Source organism: Elephas maximus, chromosome X (assembly GCF_024166365.1).
Source record: "Elephas maximus indicus isolate mEleMax1 chromosome X, mEleMax1 primary haplotype, whole genome shotgun sequence".
NCBI lineage: Eukaryota > Metazoa > Chordata > Mammalia > Proboscidea > Elephantidae > Elephas > Elephas maximus.
The window spans coordinates 114,912,323-114,932,259 of NC_064846.1; the positions used below are offsets into that span (position 1 = coordinate 114,912,323).

General features: G+C 38.0%; 1 protein-coding gene across 16 annotated transcripts in view; it reads left to right on the top strand.

Annotated features, from left to right (window-relative positions):
* Positions 1-19,937, top strand: part of HUWE1 (HECT, UBA and WWE domain containing E3 ubiquitin protein ligase 1) — a 216,904-nt gene that overhangs the window by 90,908 nt on the left and 106,059 nt on the right. For 12 of the 16 annotated variants that reach the window (XM_049872559.1, XM_049872562.1, XM_049872557.1 and 9 more), the window contains 13 exons: positions 6,368-6,430; positions 8,512-8,589; positions 9,684-9,731; positions 9,819-9,887; positions 10,503-10,602; positions 12,107-12,228; positions 12,521-12,671; positions 12,803-12,930; positions 13,516-13,656; positions 13,854-13,959; positions 15,591-15,731; positions 16,362-16,463; positions 16,923-17,003. In XM_049872559.1, the coding sequence (XP_049728516.1) occupies positions 6,368-6,430; positions 8,512-8,589; positions 9,684-9,731; positions 9,819-9,887; positions 10,503-10,602; positions 12,107-12,228; positions 12,521-12,671; positions 12,803-12,930; positions 13,516-13,656; positions 13,854-13,959; positions 15,591-15,731; positions 16,362-16,463; positions 16,923-17,003 (1,330 nt within the window). The remainder of the gene's footprint in view (positions 1-6,367; positions 6,431-8,511; positions 8,590-9,683; positions 9,732-9,818; positions 9,888-10,502; positions 10,603-12,106; positions 12,229-12,520; positions 12,672-12,802; positions 12,931-13,515; positions 13,657-13,853; positions 13,960-15,590; positions 15,732-16,361; positions 16,464-16,922; positions 17,004-19,937) is intronic. The other 4 variants (XM_049872565.1, XM_049872566.1, XM_049872571.1 and 1 more) reach the window with 4 other exon arrangements.

Genomic DNA, 19,937 nt, shown 5'->3' on the forward strand with positions numbered 1-19,937 from the left:
AGTATTTTCTCCTGAATCTTTATGTACGTTTTCTTTGTTAATTGTGTTTTTGTACATGTTTTTAAAAATGGCTCAGAGAATGTGTTTTTAAAAAGACATCGGATGTTATGTTTTTATTTTTATGAAAAATTATTTTGTATGTATTCTCTTTTCTCAGTAATTTTTAATGACCCAGTTAACTCATCGGTATGTGGGTCTGTTGTGAATGTGAACTGTAATGTGTGAACTGAAAATTTCAGGAGAGTTCTCTAGGAGTATTTGTTGAATCAGTTAAAAGCCAGTTGGATGGCTTTGTGAGGTCTAGTACACTGGTTCTTAAACATGAACATGCATCAGAATCACTTTATTAATGCAGATTCTTCTGCCTCCCCAGCTTACAAGCCCCTACCTCCCCAGTTTCTGATTCAGTAGGCCTGGAGTAAAGTACAAAAATTTTCATTTCTAACAAGTTCCCACATGATACTGATCTATACTTTGGTCCACACTTTGGACTGAGCTGCTGGTCCACTTTTTGAGAACCACTAACCTAGTCCATCCTATTGGGTAAAATTACAAAATGTTTTAGTTCTGTTTTAAAGAGCATCAGGACTTTTTCCTGATACCTGAATACTCATTTTCTTTAGCAAATCCCGTCCAGTGGGTTGGTGTATTATATACCTTTATGGCATGATTGATATGATGATAGCTGTTCATTGGTTGTTTACTTCATTGTCAGAATCATATGACAGTATACTGGGTAGGAGAGTACAGTGAGGCTTAGAAATTACATATCATATTTTTGGACAAAGCCTGAGGGCTCCTAGCCCCTGATAAATTGTGAAATAAAATTGTGTGATGGATAATAAATCCCACTCCACATGCCTGCTGCACTCTATGGAAATTTCAGCTTCTCTGATTAGTTCAGATCCTAGCTGCCCATGCAGCCCTTCTATCACTCATCTCCAGTCACCCAGGGCTGGGTGAGCGGGTACAGGCCACAAGCTTGGGAGTCTACATGTCCGCCTCTACTTCAGACTAGCTGGCCCCAAACCTGGGGTTTTCTTCAGGGTACCAGCCACAGGCCTGAGAATCCATATGACTCTCTCCGCTTCAGGCCAGCTGGCTCCCCCTGCTCCTTTAGTTTCTGTAATTCTCTGGAACAACTCAGAGAGCTCATGGGCGACACCATACAGCTTTAATATATCAAAAAAAGGGTACAGACTGACATATAGCTTGAGGTTTGGGAGGGGTTGCAGTGTAGAGCTTCCATTTCCCAAAGAGTGACGTGGTACCCACTCCTATGCACCAACCACTCTGAGCCTCTGTTTTCCAAAGCCTTTATTGACCTTACTAAGTGGCTATGACAGATGGATTACATCATGCCTCATGAGGCTAAGTCAACATCAGACCCCCCAGTTGGTCCCCTTTGGTCTGGTTAGCTCCCCACTCGTTAGCCTTAGGTGTTGGTCTGGCTCTCAGAAACCAAGACCAAAGGCCAAATGACTTTCTGCAGAATTATTGCATACTTCACAGTAATATCTGCTGTTCCTGTTTTAGGTGTTTGGGGTTGTTTGGGCATGGGTTTCAGCCTGTGACCTGGCTCCTGAAGAGTCCATACCCAAGCCTTCCAGTTGATCCTATTCAAGAAGTATATGACCAGCCCTGTGCTGGATATAATATAAAACATGTTCTTTTCTTTAATAAGCTTACTCAGTATTTTGGGGGGGGGGGAACTTGTTGCCATCGAATGGATTCCGACTCATAACGACCCTATAGTATTCGAGAAGGCAGGATATATATCTATAATAACAGAAAGGGTAAAGACCTAGTGTTACTTCTGAGTAGTACCAACTCTAGTAAGTAGCCTAGAATCTTAAACGTTCCATAGATTTATCCAAATCTCTTGGCCTTGTTGACTGCAAAACTAAGGTTTTCTCATAATTGAAATAATGTGCTCAGTATTAGAAAATTAGAAATGTACCAAAGAAAATTTATTTTAATTATGTATCTATTCTTATTTTGATACATTTCTTAGTCTTTATTTTATGCGTATTTGTTTATGTAGCTGAAATCAATGGTGTATATAATTTTATATCCTGCTTTATTTACTTAAAACATAAGTGTTTCCCCGTGTTAACTTTGCATGATTTTGTAAGAAATACGTCTTTGTATTTAGTACAAGGGTAATATAAATGTAACACCATCATAGACTTTCATGAATCAAGTTTGTCTTCGCATGGTTTTTTAAGAATTCCAGGTTACCAAAACTTATCAGAGGTGCTTGATTTTTATTAGATCATAACAGTTGGCAAGAAAGATTTTGAGTGACATGGAGAGTAGTAGAAATAATCTAAAGCAATCAACTGGAACAACAGAAGAAAGAAAAGGAATTAATTGTGCACATGTACACTCCTTCAAGTTTATTCTGCCTTACAGAATGAAATCCTTTGTTTGACTTAACCTGTCTATTCTATGTAGCATCACGCCTTATCCTTATGATATTCACCACATTCCCTGTTTTTTCACTGGAAATCCTGAGAGAAGCCAAGAATATCTTGGACATATATTGAGGAAGTAGTTATCCTATTATGTGTTATCCCTTTTATAAAGTGATAATAAACAAAATGATGGAATAACAGTGGGTTTGACCAATTGAGTTCAGAAACTAATCCAGTTACATATAAAAATTGAATCTGTGGTAAAGGTGGCATTTCAGACTAACAGTAAAAGGTGAATTAATAAATGGTATTGAAACAACTGGCTGATAAAATTAAGATGTAGTGAAAGTTGAATGTTAAAAACATGAAGCTATAGGAACATTGAAAGAATGTATAACTGCATGTTTTTATGTTCTTTGGGGAAGGCAGGAGCCCTGGTGGCGTAGTAGTTAAGAGCTCGGCTGCTAATCAAAAGGTCAGCATTTCAAATTCACCAGCCGCTCCCTGGAAACCCTATAGGGCAGAGCTCCTCTGTCCTTTAGGGTCGCTCTGTGTTGGAATTGACTTGACAGCAGTGGGTTTTGGGGTGGGCAAGTTCTTTTCAGGAATGAAACCAAGACAGAAGAGATTGTTTCCATTACAATATGATTTTATACCTTCTGTGTGAGAATATTTTAAATATTGTCAAATTATGCCATTATATGGGTACCTCAGTTTACTTGGCATTTCACATATTTTGGGTTATTTCTAATATTTTTCTATTGTAAATAATACTACAATCAATATTTGTCCATATTTAGCAGCAGGTGCTATGTATTTATAAAGAAAGAACGAGCATAAGCAAGAGCATACATCTTTTTTTCATGATCAGTCTAAAACGATTTGTTGATTTTGTTGATACCTTCAAAGAATCAACTTTTGTCTTTGTTAATTCTATTTTTGTATTCTCTTATTTTGTTTATATCTGCTCTAATCTTTATTACTTCTTTGCTGCTGCTTGTTGTGGGTTTAGTGTGCTCTTTCCTTTTCCTAAGGTGGAAGGTTAGGTTATTGATTTCAAATCTTTCTTTTAATATAGGCATTTATAGCTATAAATTTCTCTCTGAGCTCTATTTTCCCTGCCTTCCATAAGTTTTGGTATGTTGTGTTTTCATTTTAATTTATTTCAGAGTATTTCTAATTTCCTTATGTCTTTGTTGATGCATTGATTATTTAAGAGTGTGTTAATTTCCACTTATATGTGAATTTTCCAAATTTACTTCTGCACTGATTTCTAATTTCATTCCTTTGTGTTTGGCGAAGATACTTTGTAAGATTTCATCTTTTTAAATTTATTGAGACTTTTTTGTGGCCTAACATACAGTCTACATTGAGCATGTTCTGTGTGCACTTGAAAAGAATGTGTATTCTGCTGTTGTGGGGCAGAGTGTTCTATGTAGTTGGTTCATAGTGTTGTTGAAGTCTTATCTTTTGTCTAGTTATTTTCTTGGTGTTTGAACTACAATTAACATCTTAATATATAACAAGCTAGTTTAATTTAATACCAATTTAGTTTCAATAGTAGACCTCCTCCTAACTTACTGACTATATCTGGCATTTTGCATTTATGACAATAGTGGTTTGGCAGTTATGGAATGATATAATTTGGCAGTTATATAATGACGTAGTCATCCTTCAGTTTGTGATCTGTTATGGTCATCCTCCATTTTCACATAGTGCTGATTTTTGCATAACAGCCTGGTCTTTGGAAAAGTGTGCTAGTACTGGCTTTTTAATTTATATCCGTAGTTTTATTACTGTATTTCTTTGTGTGGATTTGAGTCTTCTTTTCATTTCATCTTGAATGACTCCCAGTTTCTTGTGGGACAGGTCTGCTAGCAATGAAAGCCTCAGCTTTTGTTTATCTGACAATGTCTTAGTTTCTAGTTCATTTTTGAAGGATAATTTTGCTGGATATAAAATTCTTGGTTGACAGGTTTTAGTTTTTTCTTTCAGCAGTTTGAATACAATGGTCTCAGTGTGAATCTGATTTTATTCTACTTGGGGTTCATTGGTCTTCTTGGATGTGTTGGTTCATGTCTTTCATCAGATTAGAGTTTTTACACACTATTTCTTTAAGTATTTTCTGCCTCTTTCTCTTTTCTCTCCTGGAACTCCCATAATGTGTATGTTGGTATGCTTGATGGTGTCCCACGGGTCTCTTAGGCTCTGTTCAATTTTCTTTTCTTTCTTTTTCCATGCTCTTCAGAATGGATAATCTCACTTGGCCTATCTTTAAGTTTGCTAATTCTTCTACCTACTCGAATCTGCTGTTGAATTCCTCTTGTAAAATTTTCATTTCAGTTATTTTACTTTTCAGCTTCAGAATTTTTTTTTCTTCACAATTTCTGTCTCTTTATTAGTATTTTGTATTTTATGGGACATCGTTCTTATGGTTTTCTTAATTCTGTGAACATATTTATAATAGTTGATTTAAAGTCCTTGTCTAGTAAGTCCAGTTTCTGGAGTTCCTCAGGGACAGTTTCTGTTAATTTATTCTTCCCTGTATATGGACCATATTTTCTTGTTTCCTTGCATGCCTCATAATTTTTTGTTGAAAAGTGGACGTTTTGAATGTTATAGTAACTGTAGAAATCATATTCTTGCCCCTCCCCAGGGTTTGTTGTTGCTGCTTGTTGCAGTTGTTTGTTTTTTGACTTTTCTGTACTAATTTAATGAAGTCTGTATTTGTTGTGTGTGGCCATTGAAGTCTGGTTAGCTTAATGGTCATCTAGTGATTCAACAGATTTCCTTAAATGCCTGGAACTCCAAAAAAAAAAAAAAAAGTCTTTGTAGATTGGGCTCTGTGTATATGTTGGAGCACGCCTTCAACATTTAGCCAGGAAGTTTACCACTTGGCCTTAGCCTTCACTTCCTGGTTGTACAGAGGCTTAAAAGGTCAGTCAGAGGCGAAAATTTAGGGCTTTCACAGGTCTCTTCTGAGCATGCATCCAGCCCTGGGCCTGTGTATGGCCTTGTAGATTCCTAGGAATATGGGGGAGCTTTTCAAAGCCCTTATTCCCCAAAGCATCTCACGGCTTTTCTCCCAAGCTTTTCAGTTTGCTTATTGTTTGCCTCTGGCTTGCACAAATGGTTAAGTGCTAGACAACTAACTAATGATGCAGGCTGGTTAGTGAGCAAGACTGTGTGAGTGGAGTTTAGAATATGGAAGCCAGTAATACTGTGTGATTGAACCATTATCTCAGGGATGGCTGTTGATGAGTTCTTACACTTTGTGATATAAAGGTGCAATACTAATAAATAAGGCAGAATCTTCTGCTTTGCAACCCAGCTCGTGTCAAAAAGAGAGGAACTGGAGAGCGTGTGATTCCACCCTATGGAATAAGGTGTGCAGGCAGAGCATGGAAAGCATGGTTAGGTAATTAAGACCTGTTGGGGCAAGACCAAGGTGTCAGCAAGCATGACTGCAGGCATGTGGAAATCAATGACTGACAATTGCTGTTTGTATTCTTGCCAGTAACATCTTCCCAGAAAAGTGGAATTGATGCCAGTGGAGAAATCACCTTTATGTAGACCGTCTTGCCTTGAGTCTTTAGTCCTTGCTTGTATTTACTCTCTCTTTTTTGACCTTCACCTTGAATTCATTGGTTTTGTTCTCCTTGTTTAAAAAAAGAACATTTGAAAGGCATGAAATAAAAGATTTTTGAGGGTAAAGCAGTGAAATATTTTGTAGTGTAATTTTATGAATATGCTTTAAATGTAGAAACATAGCATGTCAATAACTTGGTTTTGCTCATGAAATTTTTGAGTCTTTGGGAGATACTACTGTTTGGCCTTCTTTCTCTCATGAGTCTTTTCAACACTATTCTCTAGGCAGCCACCTACTCTTAAGTATTTTGTACATGAAATTATAAGCACTGTCTTAACATTGTCTTTTTTCCTTTTCTAAGAGCTGGGGTGGAAAAGAGAATGGCTTTGGACTTGCAGAATGTTGCAGAGACTTGCATATGATGGTAAGTAACTCTTTGGGATATGAGTGCCTTTTGGACATAATGCCATTTAAAGTTGCCACTTTACATCAAGGACCCTCGAGGAGCCTAAGATCAATTGAGATGTAGCAAACCCTAGGCAACAATCTAGAAATACATCAACCCTCAGTGTGTTCGTGATAGATGAAGAATCTCAGAGAAACAGTGTATGTGCCTGCTTATCTTAACCAGTCCAACTCTTGGGCAGGGAACTGCACCTGTTTAATCAGTTTGAAAGTGAATGTAAGATCCTAGGAAGTACATTTGCTTGTATTCTTCCACTAGAACTGTTGGGTCCCTGGAGAGTATGGCATAATTTAGAAATGGCTGCCTGGAGAGCAGTTCTGCCATTGGGGTAACTGAGAACTAATAATGTTCCTGTGCATGTTTTGTTTTTACCACTCATGCCCTGTCCTGTTCATGCCTTTCACCCGTGCTTAGTTATGAATTCAGGCCATTCTCCCTTCTGCTCTGATATGCTGCTCTGGAACCACAGGCACAGTTGGGTTTGTTATAACAATTCTGTGCCAAGAAGCAACTCTGTTTCCCAGCAGATGTACCATTTCTTTGTCACTTTGTCATGTTTAGCACAAATTGCTGGAGTGAGATTTAGTGAATGTATTTTAGCAAGCCTTTTTCCTCCCAGGAGGATGGCTATTTCTCTAGTCACAGAAAATTACAAATTAGAGGATGTTACTTTCCTTCCTTTACTGGTATACTTTCTTTGGTGAGCATTTTATTAGGTATTAGGTAATATGGGAGGTGTGGTGTCTCTTTAATAATCGAAACTACATAAATATTAAAGGGTATTCTGAGTTTGGAATTCTAATTCTGAGGACATGATTTTTCATCTTAAAGCTTAGTGGGTTAATTTTGAGCCTCTTTGTCAAGCTTGTTTTTTGTCCCTTGGAAAAAAACAGTATGATATCCTGTACTAGGCTTGTATATACAATGATGTCTATTACCCATTTTGGTCCCAGCCTGTGTAAATAAGTCACACATCCTTTTATTTTTTGAGGTTTGTATATGGCGTAAGAATTTTAGTCTTCAGGAGATTAAATGTTCCAGGAGAAATTTTAAAAATAAAATGTATACTTTAAAAGGAAGTAATACACAATGCTTAAAAAATTCAGATAGTATAAACAGGTATACAATAAGCTGTCCATTCCCAGAGGCAACCACTGTTACCAGTTTCTTTCAAGAAGACATTTTAATGGTCATGCTGTTCTGAGCTTATTTTGTCATGTTGCTTTTCTAGAATTAAAGAGGATGTGTTGTCAGGGTCTGGTTTATTTTGGTGTGGTGTCTATCTGTACAGAAAAGCAGTTGGATACCATGAAAAGTGGCATAGAATAGTATGGAAGGGGGAGTATTAGAGGAATTATGAAGATATGTCAGTGAGGCATAGTTTAAGTAAAATATTCCAGAAGGTTGATGATATACACTAACATTTTCATAAGAATGTCTTTTTCCATTCTTTACCTGGTATCTTAAAAAAAAGTCGAAGCCTGTTGCTGTCGAGTCAATTCCAAATCATAGTGACCCTATAGGACAAGGTAGAACTGCTCCGTAGGGTTTTCAAGGAGCTTCTGGTGGATTCGAACTGCCGACGTTTTGGTTAGCAGCCAAACTCTTAACCACTGTGCCACCTGGTACATAGATCCTGGTATTTATCCTCCATCTTTTCTTGGATTTTTTATTCATTACTGCTTGGCAGACTTGCCCTTCATTTCCCCCTTGAGAATAGCTACAGTCAAAATTGATCTTTTTATAGAAAGATAAACTAGTTACTTATAAGTAAGAAATACAGAAGGTTTTGGAGCTCTGGATTCCACCCTCCTGAATCTGTTTTCTTACAAGTCTTAGCCTGCTTGAGCCCTGTTAAAATAAGAAGTAAATGCACTGTGGCTGCTTACTACACTGCTCATGGTGCAACCACATTGAGTTGGACAAGTGACTGGGATATTATGGGGAGATTCTGAGTTTAGAGGGCTTTCTGTGGCATTTACTTTGTCTGTAATCAGTTGAAGCTCGGTATCTGATTCTTTCACGTGCTTTATATACAGAAATACCCACCCAGTGCAACTACACTACACTTTGAATTTTACGCAGACCCTGGGGCCGAGGTCAAAATCGAGAAAAAGGTAAGTCTCATTCAGGCTTGTTCTGATGGGGTTTACAATCTACTATAACTGGAGTTGATTTTTCTAGGACTCTTCCATTAAATGAGGGAATGGTTTTGAGCTACATTGCTGTGCATGAATTTCGGTCTCCATCACCCTGCTCCCAACTAGCTATCTCTAGCAGCTTCTCAGGAACAAGTGTTCATTGCATGCCCAGCTCTGATAGGTTTGGGTCTTACTTATGTTGAGACTACCAAAAGGCAGGACTCCATTTGTGGGACACCATTGTAACTTGTAAATTCTTCTCACAGTCTCAGCTGGAAATCCTAGATGTAAGTGATAGTCTGAATAATGACGGCTCAGATTTCTCTAGTTGAAGACTTAAGCTAGCTTATAAGAAGTCTCTGGAAACGCTGGTGGCATAGTGGTTAAGTGCTACAGCTGGTAATCAAAAGGTCAGCAGTTTGAATCCGCCAGGCGTTCCTTGGAAACTATGGGGCAGTTCTACTCTGTCCTATAGGGTGGCTATGAGTCGGAATCAACTCGACGGCAGTGGGCTTGGTTTTTTTGGTTTGTATAAGAAGACTCTATCCATAGATTGCTTATAAAGTCCTGCCTAAATTATCTGGTCATTTGGGGAAGTACCAAAATTCAGTTTGGTTTAGTAGTAGTGTAGTAAGTAAGATTTTTTTTTTTTGCTTCTGCTACAATAAAGCAAATAATAACAACCATCACTATCTTTCTAGGTTAATGGCGCTTTGAAAACAACTCATGCATATTTATAGAGAAACTGTTTTGTGGATTGCCTTTGCCATGAATACAAAGACTGTGGGGATCGAGTCAGTGATGGGTTGAAAAGTGAACAAAGAATATGAAACGTGCCTGACTATGTGTTTTATATGTTTTGGTACTGTGGTTTTAAAGAACTTTTCCTGAGAAGATTGCATATATAAAATGAGTGTTCTTGGAGACTCTAAAGTTATGTTGATTTTAAGAGCATTCAATTAGACTTCAATCTAGGGTGGCATGTTGATTTTTGGATAGCTCTTGTAGTCATACAGCTGAGAAGCTAAGGTATTCAGTGACTTCTAACATCTCTCTTTTTTAAATTTCAGACAACTAGCAACACACTACATTATATTCACATAGAACAACTTGACAAGGTAAGAGGAATCTTTGACTCTTGGCTAGTTTTTAAACATTTGGTTAATTTCTTATTTCCTAACTGTGGTTTATTTATTGTAATGTAGATTTCAGAAAGCCCTTCTGAAATCATGGAATCTCTTACCAAAATGTACAGCATTCCTAAGGATAAGCAGGTATGATATGTCCTAATAATATCGAAAAGGTGTAATTGTTATCTACATAGGCTAGTGATAGGTGGTGGAGTGGGAGATGACATAGTAGAAAGAACTTAACTTTGGAGTCAGACCATGGACTGATAAGCCTCTCTGAGCCTTAGTTTCCTCATCTTTTATGAGGCCAATAGTTAATAACTACCTAGGTTCTTAGTAGAGTTTGAGAAAAACATAAACAGCCCAACATATGGCAGATATCCAATAAGTGGAAACTTTCTCAGCATTTTGGATACCAAAGGAGAAAAAATTTAGTTGTTATTTTTTTTCTGCTTAGTGTGGCAGTAATCAAACATTTAATTGATTCATAACAATCAAAACTCTTGCCAAATGTCCCCTATTTGTTGCCTCTCAGTATAATGACAGTTGTTGGCTTACGTTGGGATATTAGAAGTCTCTTTGTTTTCTTGTTCCCATTTTGTCAGTGAACCTCAGAATGGAACCAATTCTGTTTGATACCTTAACAAATAGCAACAATAAACCATTCTTCCAAATAGCCCAACAGGTAAGATTTAGCCATCAAAAGGAATATTCACCTTTTCCATTTGTTTCCTAATGTAGGTTTTTATCTCTTTACAGATGTTGTTATTCACACATATCCGGCTGGCTCATGGCTTTTCTAATCACAGGAAGCGATTGCAAGCTGTTCAGGCCAGGCTGCATGCAATATCTATATTAGGTAAGAGAAGAACAGTTTAATTAACAGACTGTGGTTGGACAATTTGGACTTGATTTCCTCTGAACTGCAATCGTCTTTGTTGCTATGAGGTACTTATTATAGACACCTAAGCAGCAACTTAAGGTGCCCTGGTGGCGCCGTGGTTAAGCGCTGAGCTGCTAGCCAAAAAGTGGGCGGTTCAAACCCACCCAGCAACTCTGCCAGGGGGAACCTGACCATGTGCTTCCATAAAAGGCCCTATGGGGCAGTTTTACTGTGTCACATGGGGCATTATGAGTTGAAACCGACTCAACAGCACCTAACAACAATAGGTAGCTACCTAAATTGTAAAATTGCATTCCTAGTATTCACCATATTCATTCATCATTTTTTAATTCCTTAATGTTGCACAAGAAAGAGGAGATGTGATTCTTATTAACGTATCACGTGGGTTTAGCCTTGATTTTTTTTTTTTTAAGGATTTGTAGGTTGTCATCTCCCCTTGGCCTCAGTCGTCTTCTTGCCATTTCATCTTCCTCTTCTCCCATCTCTCATCTCTTCAGGGGTATAATTTTGAAATAAGTCCAAAAGTATTTATTAAGTAGTCAGTACTGTACATTAACTTCTTTTACTACAGTATGGTGAAATGGAAAGGGCATTGGTTTTAGGATCAATCCTGGGCTCTCACCCTAGTTCTGCAGATTTTATTAGCCATGTATTTATCCTCTTAGCTTCAGTTTCCTTGTTTTATAATAGTACAATGCTTACTTACTTTATAGGCTTCTCTGAGGAGTAAATGAGAACCTATAATCCACAGACTAGGCACGTAAAAAAAAATTTTTTTTAGGCACATAGAAGATGTAAAATGGTAGCTGTTGCTATTATTACTTGTTTTTCTCCTCTTTTAAACTATAAGCTCTTTGAAGTGAAACTCTTAGACTTGTATTTGTGTTCATACCTAGCATAATTTCTTGCATGTTAGTATGTGCTCAAGAAATGTTTGTTGAAAACTAAATCTACTTAAGTCCCATTACCTTGCACTTTGGGGGACTATGTGCAATATTACCTATCTGGGATTCATTGAAATTGTATTATATGCATTCCGAAGTGACATTCCAGTGTCACAGAAATTTCTGACTTAGTCCATAAATTCTGTTCTACAGCCTTTAATAGTATTTATAGTGAAAAACAGAAGCATATGAAGAGACTAAAATGGATGTCTTTGTATGTCCAAGGCATAGTGGAATTATCTCAAGTAATGATATTATGAAAAGTTAACTCTTCATTATACTTTCCTACTTAACTTCCATCCCCCAGAATCCTTATCCAAGACCATCAATACTGTTAATAAGGGGAATTGATTTTGGTGGGTACTTAGAGCTTATCACCATAGTTGATTAGATCCTATGAAATTCAGTGATTCTGTTCTCCAGTGCTGGTTGGTAGGGAATTCTTCCCCAGAACCAGTAGATGCCAAAAGGTTTGTCATTTGGCAGTGGCTTGACCACTGCCTTCTTGCCTAAAGTGTTTGTTTCTCCTTTTGCAGTGTATTCCAATGCCTTGCAGGAGTCAGCAAATAGTATCTTGTATAATGGATTGATAGAGGAGTTGGTAGATGTCCTTCAGATAACGGATAAGCAGCTTATGGTAGGTATCTGTTAATTCTGTCCTCTGAGTATCAGGCTCGTGGGGTATTTGCCTTTTGATTTTCCTCAAGGGTTTGTCATGAACCCTAAGAGAGAAGCTTGCCCCCCCCCCTTTTTTTTCTTCTTCCTTTTCAGGTGTTAAGCAGAAAAAGATTTCACTGTTAGACTCAGCAGACCTCTGTCTCCCCAAGCAATTGCCAGTGTAATAACTTAAATTTTAGAGTTTGAGGTATTAGCCACTTAGTCTTTACTTCTTATTTGACACATTCTATATTTATCTTCTGTTATCATAGGAGATTAAAGCTGCTTCTTTACGGACGTTAACATCAATTGTCCACTTGGAGAGAACTCCTAAACTCAGCAGTATTATTGACTGTACTGGAACTGCCTCCTACCATGGATTTTTGCCTGTACTGGTGCGGAACTGTATACAGGCCATGATTGGTAAGTTTTGATGGTGATTATCCTAGGCAAGAAGAGGACACCACCCCTTTGCTTTTCTGGTTTTAATATCCTGCCAACTAAACACCAGGTTCTGAGGTTGCTTTCTCTGCTTCTCCCAACTTCCCTTGCAGATCCTTCCATGGATCCATACCCTCACCAGTTTGCCACTGCTCTTTTCTCTTTTTTATACCATCTGGCCAGCTACGATGCTGGTGGTGAAGCCTTGGTCTCCTGTGGAATGATGGAAGCCTTACTAAAGGTACTCTACTTTTTTTATTCCTTTAAGCATTTGTGAGAAAATTAAGAGAAGGTGTACAGTTGCAAGTTTGGAATGGTTTATGGGGAGACCAGATAGCATAAGAAAGCATACCGTTCTAGTTAACTCATTAACAGCTTTTAGGACCAGCTGTCTCCATTATTAAGAATTGATTGCAGTCTGGCATGGTATGGTAGTCAGAAGGCCCAGGTACTAGTGAAGATGTTGCCACATCCTATCATAAGCTCAGGCATGACCCTGAGGAAAATGTATATCAAGGTACTTTGTAAATTGTGCTAGGGTGGTAATAGCCTTTACCATATGCTGGGCACTGGGTATCGGCTTTTTTTCCCTAAATATTTGATTTAATCCTGCAAAGTAAATGATATCTCCATTGCCTCAGAGGAGGGTGAGTCTCCGAAGTCCCAGAGTTATCATTTGCCAAGCACCAAAAATCAAACACATGTTCTTTCTCTGTGTGGTGCTGCCTCACTGAGGCCCCAGACTGCATGTTTCCAAAAGAATACATTATTTACAGCTTGTGTCTTTTTAGTTGATTGTTCTTGCCTCTTTTCCTTTCTCTGACAGGTCATAAAGTTTCTTGGTGATGAACAAGACCAGATTACATTTGTCACCAGAGCCGTCAGAGTGGTTGACCTCATCACCAACCTGGACATGGCAGCTTTTCAATCCCATAGTGGGCTGTCTATTTTCATTTACAGACTTGAGGTAGTATTATACAAGGAGCACTTTACATAGACTTTATACCCAGTGAGAGTCTAGGAATTATCTCAAGAACCCTAAAGAGCCATCTTAGTCAATTTCTAGAAACCAATTCTATAATCTTGGGGTATTCTCCCATTATAACTGTTTTTAATCATGAGAATGTACACAGGGTTTTCTTATTAACTTTCCCTTGGTTGTAGCATGAAGTAGATTTGTGCCGAAAAGAATGTCCATTTGTGATCAAGCCAAAGATCCAGAGACCCAGTACTATACAAGAAGGAGAAGAGATGGAAACTGATATGGATGGTAATTAACAGTTCTTAAATCGATTTTTTGTGCTTGAGAATTTCCTATTATCCTACCCCAATTTTGATTTTTTCCTCATAAATTCTAAAGTACACAACTGACTTAAGTACTATTTTCAACAGCAACATGAAAATAATTTTTCTACATAAGTGATTTGTGAGTTGTGTTTTAGAAGGATAATTCAAAAATGAAAGTACAAATTGTTGGAAAGAGATGGTAAGTGGAACAGATGGTAGAGCTTCAATAAAGTCCTGTAATCACTCTGATGTTAATCTGTTTTATTTCATCACTTAATTGATGTTTTCTTATTTATTGGTTCATTATCTTCTTATTCCCACTAAAATGTAAGCTCCATGAGATCAGGATACCGTCTTGTGGGCATAAGAAGAAATTAAGAGTATTTGCTAAAGATTGAGACTCCTATAATGTTTGCTTCAAAAAGTTTGCAAATAGAGCCCAGGAAATCAGCATTTTTGACAACCAGTCCAAGTAATCCTGATGTACTCTTAGAAAAAAATATTCAGTGACAAACATGTTATAAAACCATAAGTATGTAAATTTTTTACCGTACATAAATAGACATGTGCATGTATGTTTATACGTGTCTAAAAAAATTGGAAGTATTTCAAAATGTAAAAAGTAGTTTATCACCAGTTAAGATTTGCTATATTTTCTAAAATGTTAGAAATGATAGTGTATGTTATACCCAATAACTTAAAAATATTTTATTCTGATGTGTAAGGTAAAAATGAATGCTTACCACCACCTACCATAGCTATTATTTGATGTGGTTCGTTCTGGGCTTTTTTATGCATTTTTTTTTACATAAGTGTGTAGTATTTTATAACATGAAGTTGAGATCACGTACATACTGTTCAACTTGCGTAATTCATTCGGTGTATCATAGACGTCCTTTCATACCAGTATATTGCAAGTTGATGTTTTAATGCTTTTTATATGTATTATTAAGTTAACCTCCCAAATAGCTAGCTCTACATACTATCTACTACCCACCAGTAGTATATGAAATTACCAATTAAAAATTTTTTTTTCTCCGTATTTGGTGGGCAAGAAATATTGTAGGACTTTTTTGTAGGGTTTTTTTGTTTGTTTGTTTTATAATTTATTGTTATTGTTGAGACTATACACAACAGAACATACACTAATCTAACAATTTCTACATGTCCAATTCAGTAACATTAAGTACATTCTTTGAGTTTTGCAACCATTCTCACCCTCCTTTTCCAAATTGTTCCCCCCGTTAACATAAACTCATTGCCCCCTTTGTTTCCTGTTTAACCTTTTGAGTTGCTGTTGTCATTTTGATCCTGTATTGATAGTTCTTAGGAGAGCATAATGCTCAAAGTAGACATTCTTTACTAAGTTAAGCTAAACTATTGCTTAACTTAAGCTAAACTATTTCTTCCTCCTGTTCCTAACTCTCCTCCTTTCTCTGTTGCTTGTGGAGTTGTGCTAAATATTTTTCCGTTTGTGGAAAACTAACGTTTCATTTTGGAGTTCAGTGTCAATTCTCCAGTTCTATATCATTCATCTCATCTTATTGGGAAAGATTGTCTAAAACAAAAATCTTTTGGTGGCACCTTTTATTCTAATTAGTTTCTTTATTATAGCTTATACTTTAGTTGCAGATGTAACTATGGAAAGCAGTCCAGGCTCATCTGTCTCTGTGGAGCATCGTTTGGATGTTGAATTAAGGGCATCAAGTTCCAGTAGCAGCACTAGTATCTCCTCTGGCCCTGGCCCCCGTCCTGGTGCGTAGACATGTAGATACCTGGTCTTTTACACTGAGCGAGTTACTAAACTAGGGAAGAAAAGAGCTTTGGGAAGAGTTAAAGTGGTACGTACAGAGGTTAGCTTCCTATGACTGTGCCATGCTACTTCACCATTGTAGTGTTCAGTTTTCTTATATTAATTTCTATTGTATAACACTGAATAGTTTTCTAACAGTGTACACATTGACTTACTTTGTAATTTTTTTTACCTTAGGCTTTTGATTTTAGTTGTATTTTTGTGCAATCCTGTGTGATTTATTTTTCCAAATTCACAGCTTAGTTAAGTATCCTTTCCAATGTCCAGAGACCTCAGTTTGAATGTCTTTTAGTTTTAATATAGTGTATAGGTTTTTTTTATATAGGTTAAGTGCTACAGCTGCTAACCAAAAGGTCGGCAGTTCGAATCCGCCAGGCACTCCTTGGAAACTCTATGGGGCAGTTCTGCTTTGTCCTATAGGGTCGCTATGAGTCGGAATCGACTCGACAGCAGTGGGTTTTTAGTGGGTTTTTTATAGTGTATATGGGCCTTTTAAAATTTTATGTGCCTTTTTAGTACACTGCAGTGTAGTGTTGATCCAGTGTAATTCTCTTGTGTTTCTCCCTTGCCAGGAGTCCAGTGTATTCCACAACGAGCAGCACTTCTCAAATCCATGTTGAATTTCCTCAAGAAGGCCATTCAAGACCCTGCTTTCTCAGATGGCATACGTCATGGTATTTGAGTCTAGATACTTTTTTTTGAAGGATGTTTGACTCTTAGAAACCTTTAGCCAAGACCTCGCAAACATCGATCCATTTGTGAGGCAGACATTGGAGAATCCCATTTTAAATAGCTTTTAGTTGTTTGGTATCACTTTCCTAGGCCTAAGGGTGGTTTAGCTCTTTTCATAATGATTGGCCCTTTTTTTCCCCTTTTTCAGCTTTCAATTCTGCTCCCTTTCAGTTTGCTCCCTGATTCAGTCTGTGTGTCTATTCTTTTGTGATCCTGCTGTTAGAAAGCTTATTCCGTGGACAAGGAATAAATAATAGAAAATGGGGGGAGAACAAGAAGGAATCATTAGATTGGAATCAAAACAGACTTTGTTTACCAGTGTGTGGTATATTTAACATTGCCCCATCGTCCCCCACCCAGTCTACTCCTAGACTGATCATATTCTCCTTGACATCTCTTAGTGATGGATGGTTCTCTGCCTACCTCCCTGAAACACATCATCAGCAATGCAGAATACTATGGCCCATCACTCTTCCTCCTAGGTAAGTGGAGTTGATATTTGGTTATACCAAGCTGGAATATTCTGGCAGGGCTATTGCTGTGTGTTTTATATCCTTGGAGGATTTTACTGTTTATATTTGTCCACTGTGTGATTCATTTATCTTTCTTACTGATGATAGAGAAAGGTCAGAACTCAGTTTCAAATAAATAATCCACTTCTGGAATGTCAGTTATTCCTTCTATAAGCAGTATGTTGTGAACCACTTTTAATAAATACTAGTATTTTACATTTGGCTTATTTGTACTAACACTGTGTGATAAGAAGTATGTCTTTATTCAGTGGTTCAGCTCTAAACTTAGTCTGGAATATTAAGTCAGAATGGTTTCCATTGTCGGAATTGAGTGAGAGACTCACAAAATGTATAGAAAATTGTTTTGCATTGTAGAAAATGCAGATATTTAGTGCCATACATATTTCAGGACAATGAGCAAAGTCTGTGTGGCTTCTAGAATCTTTGAAATTCTCTTTAAAACTCTAAAGGAATTTAGTGAGAGGTATGGAAATTTTTTTTTTAATGGAAATAGGGAAAACCTTGTACCGGTAGTAGATGTTATTTTTATAGTTTGGAGTGTCTGGAGGGAGTAGTTTTGGCTACTGCAACTTAAGATATTTCCCTACCCCCACCTACTTGAAGAAAGCAAACAACGTATTGCATTGGGCAAACCTGCTGCAAAAGACTCTTTAAAGTGTTAAAAAGCAAAGATGTTGCTTTGAGGACTAGGGTGCACGTGACCCAAGCCATGATATTTTCAGTTGCCTCATGTGCGCGCGAAAGCTGGCTGATGAATAAGGAAGACCGAAGAAGAATTGATACCTTTGAACTGTGGTGTTGTTGGTGGAGAATATTGAATATACCATGGATTGCCAGAAGAACAAACAAATCTGTCTTAGAATAAGTACAGCCAGAATGTTCCTTAGAAGTGAGGATGGTGAGACTTCGTCTCACTTACTTTGGACAGGTTATCAGGAGGCACCAGTCCCTGGAGGACATCATGCTTGGTATAATAGAGGGTTGGCAAAAAAGAGGAAGCCTCTCAAGGAGATGGATTGACACAGTGGCTGCAACAGTAGGCTCAAACATAGCAACGATTGTGAGGATGGCACAAGATTGTTTTGTTCTCTTGTACCTTAGTTCATAGTTTTGTTGATTCTTTAGGATGTTTTACATAGACTTGTCATCTGCAAATATGGTTTTAGTCCTCTCCTTATGATGTTAATGCTTTTTATTTCTTTTTGTCTTACTGCATTTGCAAAGATTCCTAATGCATTGCTGAATAGAAATGGTGACAGTGGGCCTCTTTGCTTTGTTCCTGAACTTAGAAAAGCATTCAATATTTTACTATTAAGTAAGGTTAGCAGGAAATTTTTTGTTGATCCCCTTTATCGGGTTGAGGAATTTCCTTTCTGTTAAAGCAACTTCACCATGACATGGGAAAGCTCCCTCCCAGGGTTAGGTTTGGATGGCAGAACTCTTGACAGTAGTCCTTTGGTATGATTAAAAAAAAATAGTAACTCACAAAGGTGGGGAAGACCCAAGGCAAGGGACAGAAGGATGACTGACTTGGGGAAAAAGCCGGTGGGGCGGCGGGGGGAGAGAGATGTGAGTGCATGGACTTTTTATAAAGAGACAGCAAGTGGACACATGATCTTGTTGGGGCAGGGGAGGCTGAGCATTTATCAGGATGATGCAGGAGGCAAGGGACAGAGCAGGAGATGAGGTTGAGAGCACTAAATTAAACCTCAGTGGAGGTTGCAAATCTCTTCCCTGTAGCCTTTATAATTTTTTTTATTTGCTGTGCTTTAAGTGAAAGTTTACAAATCAAGTCACTCTCTCGTACCAAAACTTACATTCACCTTCCTGTGTACTTCTAGTTGCTCTCCCCCTAATGAAACAGCACACTCCTCCTCTTCACCCTGTATTCCCCATGTCCATTCACCCAGCTCCTGTCCCCGCTGCCGTCTCATCTAAGCTCGCCTCCAGACAGGAGCTTGCCCACATAGTCTCATGTGTCTACTTGATACAGCCTTTATAATTTATCCCTGACATTTGAATTAGCCTAGCAACCTCCCATGTTTCCTGTAAATAAACTTGTACTCAAGAAAGACCAAATTTGCAAAGCCAATTCAAAATGATTAGGCTACCATTTATTAATAGTCACTCACTCCAGGCAAAAGGAGATGGCTCGGAAAAGAAATCATTTGGGTTTGGGAATCTCTTGGAGTATTTTAGTAATAGTATTGACTATTTGGAAACCGTGGTGGCGTAGTGGTTAAGTGCTACGGCTGCTAACCAAAAGTTCAGCAGTTCAAATTCACCAGGTGTTCCTTGGAAACTCTGGGGTAGTTCTACTCTATCCTATAGGGTCGCTATGAGTCGGAATTGACTCGACGGCAACGAGTAGGGTATGATATATTGGCTATTTTGGCTTGTTTTGTTGAACTATTCTGGGTACCTTCCCTATGTTATTGACTCACATGCAGTAGGAAGTTCACTTTAAGACACAAACTGGACCTTGTCAGCCTGTTATCAGCTATTACAGCAGCTGGAGAGCTTAGTCCCTCATTAAGGGCTTGTAAAGTTTGAGCTCTTTGGTTTATGTGGTCTACCAGAAGTTATAACATTGTCTGGGTGGCTTTTATGATTTGAGTCTGTGTTACAGAATTGAAAATACCTAAACTTGTACCTGTTACACCAAAGATTGTGACAAGGCCCAATGTAAGTAAAGAAATGGCCTGGTGCTCCATTTTGTGACAAGGCTCGACTTTATAGTTTGGGTGTAGGGTGCTCTGTGTGTTAAATGACCACAGGACACTGGTGAGGTTGTATAGGGTAGAAGGGAGAGGGATAGAGGAATAGAGCATGACCCTGCTGAGTAGAGGTTGTGCCGCAGGAGGCCCAATAGCCCAAGGGAGT